The sequence below is a fragment of the Mobula hypostoma genome, chromosome 5 (genome assembly GCF_963921235.1).
Source record: "Mobula hypostoma chromosome 5, sMobHyp1.1, whole genome shotgun sequence".
NCBI lineage: Eukaryota > Metazoa > Chordata > Chondrichthyes > Myliobatiformes > Myliobatidae > Mobula > Mobula hypostoma.
In genome coordinates this window covers 16,422,056-16,429,983 of record NC_086101.1, presented here as the reverse complement: position 1 = coordinate 16,429,983, position 7,928 = coordinate 16,422,056, and the positions used below count along the sequence as shown (strand labels likewise).

Sequence of the window (7,928 nt, the reverse complement as noted above, 5' to 3'; positions counted from 1 at the left end):
GCATTCCCGTCCGAAGCTGCTCGATCATGCGATGGGAGTGCGGCGAAAGAGCCAATCCGCTCCGTCCGATCCGCGGATCGCCATTCACACCAGCACCGATTGGTTGTTTTGCTGGCCCGTGCGCGCGGCGGGGAAGGCGACCAATCGGCGGCGGCACGTGCATCCAATGGGGTGTGGCGCCCCTGCTCCGCGGGGTATAAAAGGCGCGGCGGCCGGCCGTCGGCTCATTTGACTCGGTGAGAAGCGGCGAGGAGGATGGCGAGGACCAAGCAGACAGCGCGGAAATCCACGGGCGGCAAGGCTCCCCGCAAGCAGCTGGCGACCAAGGCGGCCCGCAAGAGCGCTCCGGCCACGGGGGGCGTCAAGAAGCCGCACCGGTATCGTCCGGGCACGGTGGCGCTGAGGGAGATCCGGCGCTACCAGAAGTCGACTGAGCTGCTGATTCGCAAGCTGCCCTTCCAGCGCCTGGTTCGCGAGATCGCCCAGGACTTTAAGACCGACCTCCGCTTCCAGAGCTCGGCCGTGATGGCGCTGCAGGAGGCGGGCGAGGCTTACGTGGTGGGGCTCTTTGAGGACACTAACATGTGCGCCATTCACGCCAAGCGGGTTACCGTTATGCCGAAGGACGTGTACCTGGCGCGGCGCATCCGTGGCGAGCGTGCCTGAGCCTGGAGCTTGAAGCCCCGGCATCTACACAACGGCTCTTTTCAGAGCCATCAACCAACACAAAATAGCTGCAGCCATCCAGCCCAGATCCCAGTCAATCACTTCAAGTCTAATGTGTTCTCACAAAGTGAAAAATAGGGAAACAACCTGCACTGGTTGCTTAATTATAGACAATATTGTGCTCAATCTTTATGCGGCAAAAATGCCCCAAAAACAAAACGTGTTCTTGGTTACTTTTGCTCTGTATGACAACTGTAGTCAGTACAGCACAGAAACAGGCCCCTGGACAGATAGTCTGCGCTGAACCATTTAAATGCCTAGTCCAACCCACCTGCATGGGAACCCTCTGAGTGAAGTTCCTCTTAAACACTTCACCCTTAACCCATGACCTTATAATTCTAACCACCCTCCGTGCAAAAAGCATGTTTGCTCTGTCTATACCCCTCACAATTTTGGCTGCTTCTATGAAATCTCTTCTCTTCCATCACCAACCCCCCCCCCCCCCAATCTTCTACATTCCAAGGAGTGGCTTGCCCACAGAAGGCTAAGAGTGGTTGCAGACGGGTCATATTCTGTGTGGAGGTCGTTCACCAGTGGTGTGCCTCAGGGATCTGTTCTGGGACCTCTTTTCTTCGTGATTTTTATAAATGACCTGGATGAGGAAGTGGAGGGATGGGTTAGTAAGTTTGCTGATGACACAAATGTTAGAGGTGTTGTGGATAATGTGGAGTGCTGTCAGAGGTTACAGCGGGACATTGATAGGATGAAAACTGGGCTGAGAAGTGGCAGATGGAGTTCATTTTGGTAGGTCAGATATAATGGCAGAATATAGTATTAATGGCAAGACTCTTGGCAGTGTGGAGGATCAGAAGGATCTTGGGGTCCGAGTCCATAGGATGCTCAAAGCAGCCGCGCAGGTTGACTCTGTGGTTAAGAAGGCGTACGGTGTATTGGCCTTCATCAATCATGGAATTGAATTTAGGAGCCGAGAGGAAATGTTGCAGCTATATTGTACCCTGGTCAGACCCCACTTGGAGTACTGTGCTCAGTTCTGGTCGCCTCACTACAGAAAGGATGTGGAAACCATAGAAAGGGTGCAGAGGAGATTTACAAGGATGTTGCCTGGATTTGGGGAACATGCCTTATGAAAACAGGTTGAGGGAACTTGGCTTTTTCTCCTTGGAGCGACGGAGGATGAGAGGTGACCTGATAGAGGTGTATAAGATGATGAGAGGCATTGATTGTGTGGATAGTCAGAGGCTTTTTCCCAGGGCTGAAATGGTTGCCACAAGAGGACACAGGTTTAAGGTGCTGGGGAGTAAGTACAGAGGAGATGTCAGGGGTAAGTTTTTTACTCAGAGAGTGGTGAGTGCGTGGAATGGGCTGCCGGCAACGGTGGCGGAGGCGGAAACGATAGGATCTTTTAAGAGACTTTTGGAAAGGTACATGGAGCTTAGAAAAATAGGGGCTATGGGTAAGGCTAGTAATTTCTAAGGTAGGGACATGTTCAGCACAATTTTGTGGGCCGAAGGGCCTGTGTTGTGCTGTACGTTTTCTATGTATCTATGAATAACGTCCTAACCTATTCATTCTTTCTTATAACTTGTATCCAGAGTTCATCCAATTACAGCTCCGCCTCCTTAACACGGAGAGTTAGGAGCTGGATGCACTTCTCATAGGTGTAGTTGTCAGGCACTGGAGGTCCTGTAGGTACAGGGGCTGAAACTACACAACAGTCCAGATCTTCCGCAATACTCTATATAATGCGGTAACAACTCAAACCAGCTGCTTGCTCATCTTATTTCTAGCTGCTATTTATCTTATTGAAGAGTATTACAGTTGGTATTATCTTATTGAAGAGCATTACAGCAAGTTTAAAGGAGATTAGGAAGGTAAGAGTTTTTTTTCTCCCATAGATTAGGTGCCTGGGAAGTGCTGCCAAGGGAAGAGATGGAAGGAGATACAACATCTAATCACCTGAACAGGTGGGGGTTGGATGAATGGAGAACACATACAGCAGACGGGATTAGTTACCATGGCCAGTGTGATCTGATGGGTCTCTCTGTGTGTTCTAGACTAAAACTACCAGTTGCCTTCCTGCAACACACATCAAAGTTGCTGGTGAACGCAGCAGGCCAAGCAGCAAGATGCTGCTTGGCCTGCTGCATTCACCAGCAACTTTGATGTGTGTTGCTTGAATTTCCAGCATCTGCAGAATTCCTGTTGTTTTAGTTGCCTTCCTGATTGCCTCTTCCATCTGCATGTTACCTAGAGCAACACACAGAATACTGGAAGAACTCAGCAGATCAGGCAGCATCTAAGGATTTCCTAACCACAAAACAATCTGTAAATCTACCTTGTGCATCATGGATGGGTGATTGGTATTTTGCAATGTCTACCGCATTCTCACCTACTCCTTCTTAACATCTCCTGGAAGCCTCTACTTCTGCCGGGAACCCCACTGACGTTTTATACCATCTGCAGACCTGGGAAAACGATGGCACGGGAGTGGGGTGGGCGGGACTGAAATGTAGTGCTTGGGGTGCCGGAGTCTGGGGGTTCAATTCCTGCCACTGCCTGTAAGAAGCTGCTACGTTCTCTCCGTGACCACCCTGGGTTTGCTCCAGGTTTCCTCACACATCCCAAAGGTGTACACGTTGTGGGGTCAGTAGGTTGCAGGTTCACTATTCTGGCACCGGAAACAGGGTGCGACTTGCGGGCTGCCCCCAGCACATCCTCGGACCGTGTTGGTCATTGACACAAGTGATACATTTCACTGTATGTTTCCACGTTCCAACGTACATGTGATAAATAAAGCTAATCTTTAAAAGAAAATAAAAAGGATCTTTTCTTTATGACATATTTAAATGAATTGACTTTATTTCTTACATCCTTCACATACATGAGGAGTAAAAACCTTTACGTTATGTCTCCGTTTAAATGTGCAATGTGCAATTTATAGTAATTTATAATAAATATTATGTACAACAGGACAGTCAATATAACATAGAAATACAGTTGTATCAACATGAATTAATCAGTCTGATAGCCTGGTGGAAGAAGCTGTCCCGGAGCCTGTTGGTCCTGGCTTTTATGCTGTGGTTCCATTTCCCGGATGGTAGCAGCTGGAATAGATTGTGGTTGGGGTGACTTGGTTCCCAATGATCCTACGGGCCCTTTTTACACACCTGCCTTTGTAAATGTCCTGAATAGTGGGAAGTTCACATCTACAGTTGCGCTGGGCTGTCCGCACCGCTCTCTGCAGAGTCCTGCGATTAAGGGAGGGGCAGTTCCCATACCAGGCAGTGATGCAGCCAGTCAGGATGCTCTCAATTGTGCCCCTGTAGAAAGTTCTTAGGATCTGGGTACTCATACCAAACTTCTTGAACTATCTGAGGTGAGAAAGGCGCTGTTGTCCCTTTTTCACCACATAGCCTGTATGTACAGACCCAGTGACGTCCTCGGTGATGTTTATGCCAAGGAATTTAAAGCTGTTCACCCTCAAACCCACATCCATTGATGTCAATAGGGGTTAGCCCGTCTCCATTCCTCCTGTAGTCCACAACCAGCTCCTTTGTTTTTGTGACAGTACGGGAGAGGAGAGGTTGTTTTCTTGACCCCACTGTGTCAGGGTGATGACTTCTCTGTTGACTGCCTCACTATTATTTGATATTGGGCTAATCAATGTAGTATTATCTGTAAATTTAATAAGCAGATTACAGCTGTGGGTGATGACACGGTCATGGGTATACAGAGAGTAATGGAGGGGGCTTAGAACACGGCCCTGGATGGCTCCTGCATTGAGGGTCAGAGGGGCAGAGGTGAGGGAGTCCACTCGTACCAACTGCCGGCGATCTGACAGGAAGTCCAGGATCCAGCTACACAAGGCAGGGTGAAGGCCGAGGTCTCTGAGCTTCTTGGCTTCCCTCAGCCAATTTATTGATATGTTTATGTCCCAGATGCTGATCCCGATACAGTACATTACAATACAGTGCAGGGCCTGCAGCCCATGATATTGTGACGGTCTTTTAACTGAATCTAAAACCAATCTAATCTTCCATGCTGCACAGCCTCCATTTTCTATCATCGTCATGTCCCCAGGGTACCTGCCTCGGCCAACACCGCTGGCACCACGTACGTATCTCCAGTATATCGCAGACCAATCAACCTAACAAAGATCCATTGAAAGCCACGCTGTTTTCTGTCCGTTAACCTGTTCCTAATCCGTGCTGGCATATTACTCCACAGCTGACAGCCTTAAGAACACCACATCCACCAGTCCATCCTTATCCTGACTTAAACAGATCACTTGAGGTTTCAATCTGTTTCCTTTCACAAGTTCATTGTCATTCAGCCAAACCACCAAACGGGATTCCATTCCTCCGGACCAAGGTGCACAATGCAGTACATGCAACTCGCACGCAACACACAACTTCATTTCGCAATCACTTCAAGAGGACTGGAACAAAAAAGCAAGGATGTGACGTTGAGACCTTATAAACCACTGGTGAGGCCTCGCTTGTGAGCATTGAGAGGAGGTTTGGGCCCCTTATCTTCAAAAGGGCCTGCTGAAACTGGAGCGGGTCCAAAGGAAGCTCACAAAAGTGATTACAGGGTTAAATGGCTTGTCATATGAGGAGTGTTTGATGGCTTTGGGTCTGAATTCACTGGAATTCAAAGAATGAGGGGTGACCTCATTGAAACATATTGGATATTGAGAGGTCTAGATAGAGTGGACGTGAAGAGGTTATTTCCTATAGTGGGGGAAGTCTAGGACCTAAGGGCACAGGCTCAGTATTGAGGGATGTCCATTTAGAACAGAGATGAGGAAAAAAATTCTTTATCTAAGTGTATCTGGAAGAATTTGCCATGGACAGCTGTGCAGACCAAATCTTTGGGTATATTTAAAGCGGAGGTTGATCATCTCTTTATTAATCAAGGATTATGGGGAGAAGGCAGGAGAATGGGGTTGAGGGGAATAATAAATCAGCCATGATGGAATGGTAGAGTAGACTCGATGGGCTGAATCGCCTTTCAGCTCCCGTATCTTATGAAGAGGTTTCCACTCAGGTCCGCTTAAGCCATTGACCTTACACCTTTAACCTATGACCTCTAGTTTTAGTCTCACTCAACCTCAGCCTGCTTGCATTTACCCCATCTACAGTATACTTCATAATTTGTGTACTTTTATCAAATCTCCCCTCGTTCTCCGATGGACCAGGGAATTTAAGTCCTAACCTGTTCGACCTTTCTCTGTAACTCAAGCCCCAGCAGTATCCTTCTAAAATTTATCTTTATTATTTCAATCTTGACATGTTTTTCTGGAGGTAGGTGACCAGCACTGCACGCAATATCCAATATGGTCTCACCAACGTCTTATATAACTTCAGCATAACACCCCAGCTTCTGTATTAAATACTGATTTATGAAAGTCAATGTGCCAAAAGCTCTGTACAACCCTCTCTTCTACCTCACACCTCAGTGCCCTATCGTTCACTGAAATGGGGACCATGAACACCACCGCATGTTTTTTGCACGATAATCACTGCATTTCTCCTGCGAAATAATCAACTTCATGATATTTTAGTGTTTTCTATGTAAAATAAATCCGATTCAAAACTGCAAACCCCACCCCGTAGGTGCGCTCCGAGCTGAGAAGGTGGGCTTGGCCCTGAAAAGAGCCGTTGTTGGTTGGAGCCCCGGCAGGAGCTGGGGTGGACATCGGGATCTCACTTCGAGCTAGTGTACTTGGTGACCGCCTTGGTACCCTCGGACACGGCGTGCTTGGCCAGCTCGCCGGGCACCAGCAGCCGCACGGCCGTCTGGATCTCCCGCGACGACATGGTGTGGCGCCGGGTGTACCGCGCCAGGAGCGACGCCTCGCAGGCTATCCGGTCGAAGACGTCGTTGACGAACGAATTCATGATGCTCATTGCCTTGGAGGAGATGCCCGTGTCCGGGTGCACCTGCTTTAGCACCCGGTATACGTAAACACTATAGCTCTCCTTGCGCACTCGGCGCCGCCGCTTCTCTCCCTCCCGGCGCGACCTGCACAGCACCTTCTTCACACCTTTCTTAGCAATCACCTTACTCGCGATCTCCGGCATCTTCGCAAAGGCCGCTTCGAGCCGCGGTGCTCGTCCCGCCGTCTTATATACATCTCTTTATGCTAATGAGGGACCTGCCGGCTCTCACTTTCCATTGGCTAGCGGCCACGTGACGAGCGGCGCTCTGTCCCTCTGGTTCGACTCCCACTGAGAGAGAGAGAGAGAGAGAACGAACGCCAACGGGTGGTCACGTGATATTCGGACCTTTAGCCTATTAGCGGCGAATTATCAGCGCGGACTTCCGGGTGGAGACACACCCCCCATCATCAGCCTATGAGAAACGGGTAGGGTTAACGCCGGTTTCCGATTGGACCCTCGTGGACGACAGTCTAACAATCAGAATAGGTTTATAATCACCAGCCTGTGTCGTCAAATTTATTAATTTAGCTGCAGCGGTTCAATGCAGTACATAATATAGAAGAAAAACAATAAAATAATACGAATAAACAAGTAAACCCATTACAGTATACCTATATTGAATAATTAAAAATCGTGCAATAAACAGAAATGATATACTGTATATTGAAAAACGAGTTAGTGTTCAAGGGTTCAATGTCCATTTAGAAATCGGATGGCAGAGGGGAAGAAGCTGTTCCTGAATCACTGAGTGTGTGCCTGTACCTCCTGCCTGGCTTCTGTACCTCCTACCTGATGGTAACAGTGAGAAAAGGGCATGCCCTGGGTGCTGGAGGTCCTTAATAATGGATGCTGGAGGTCCTTAATGATGGATGCTGCCTTTCTGAGTCACCGCTCCCTAAAGATGTTCTGCGTACTTTGTAGGCTAGTACCCAAGGTGGAGCCGACTAAATTGACGACCCTCTGCAGCTTCTTTCGTTCCTGTGCAGTAGCCCCCGCCCCACCCCCATACCAGACAGTGATGCAGCCCGTCAAAATGCTCTCCACGGTACATCTGTAGAAGCTTTTGAGTGTTTTGGGAGGAGAACTTTCCCCTGGCTTGGCCCTGGATGACGTATTTTCTCGTGGTCAATATAGGCGTTGGAAGTATGCACAGAGCTGTGGTATTCCTTTTCTTGACTCCACACCTGAAACACTGTTTAAGCAGGTCTGTTGAGGAAGGGAGGAAAGATTTGCTGACATTGAGCTGAAGAAGCACACCACTAGCGGCTGAATTTCATTCGAAGTTTGAGGAGATTT

At 48.7% G+C, this 7,928-nt stretch overlaps 2 protein-coding genes across 2 annotated transcripts; one reads left to right on the top strand and one right to left on the bottom strand.

Moving 5' to 3' along the window:
- Positions 1-255: 255 nt before the first annotated feature.
- On the top strand, positions 256-666 carry LOC134346128 (histone H3-like). The gene has a single exon (XM_063047432.1). It carries the CDS (start codon positions 256-258, stop codon positions 664-666), a length of 411 nt encoding a protein of 136 aa, XP_062903502.1.
- A 5,692-nt stretch (positions 667-6,358) lies between these two features.
- Positions 6,359-6,773, bottom strand: LOC134346464 (late histone H2B.L4-like). The gene has a single exon (XM_063047833.1). The coding sequence runs from the start codon at positions 6,771-6,773 to the stop codon at positions 6,396-6,398; it is 378 nt and encodes a 125-aa protein (XP_062903903.1). The 3' UTR covers positions 6,359-6,395.
- Positions 6,774-7,928: the final 1,155 nt, after the last annotated feature.

Excerpts from the sequence above, each read along its gene's own strand:
- LOC134346128 (XM_063047432.1), top strand. The coding sequence starts at position 256 with ATGGCGAGGACCAAGCAGACAGCGCGGAAATCCACGGGCGGCAAGGCT.
- LOC134346464 (XM_063047833.1), bottom strand. The coding sequence starts at position 6,773 with ATGCCGGAGATCGCGAGTAAGGTGATTGCTAAGAAAGGTGTGAAGAAG.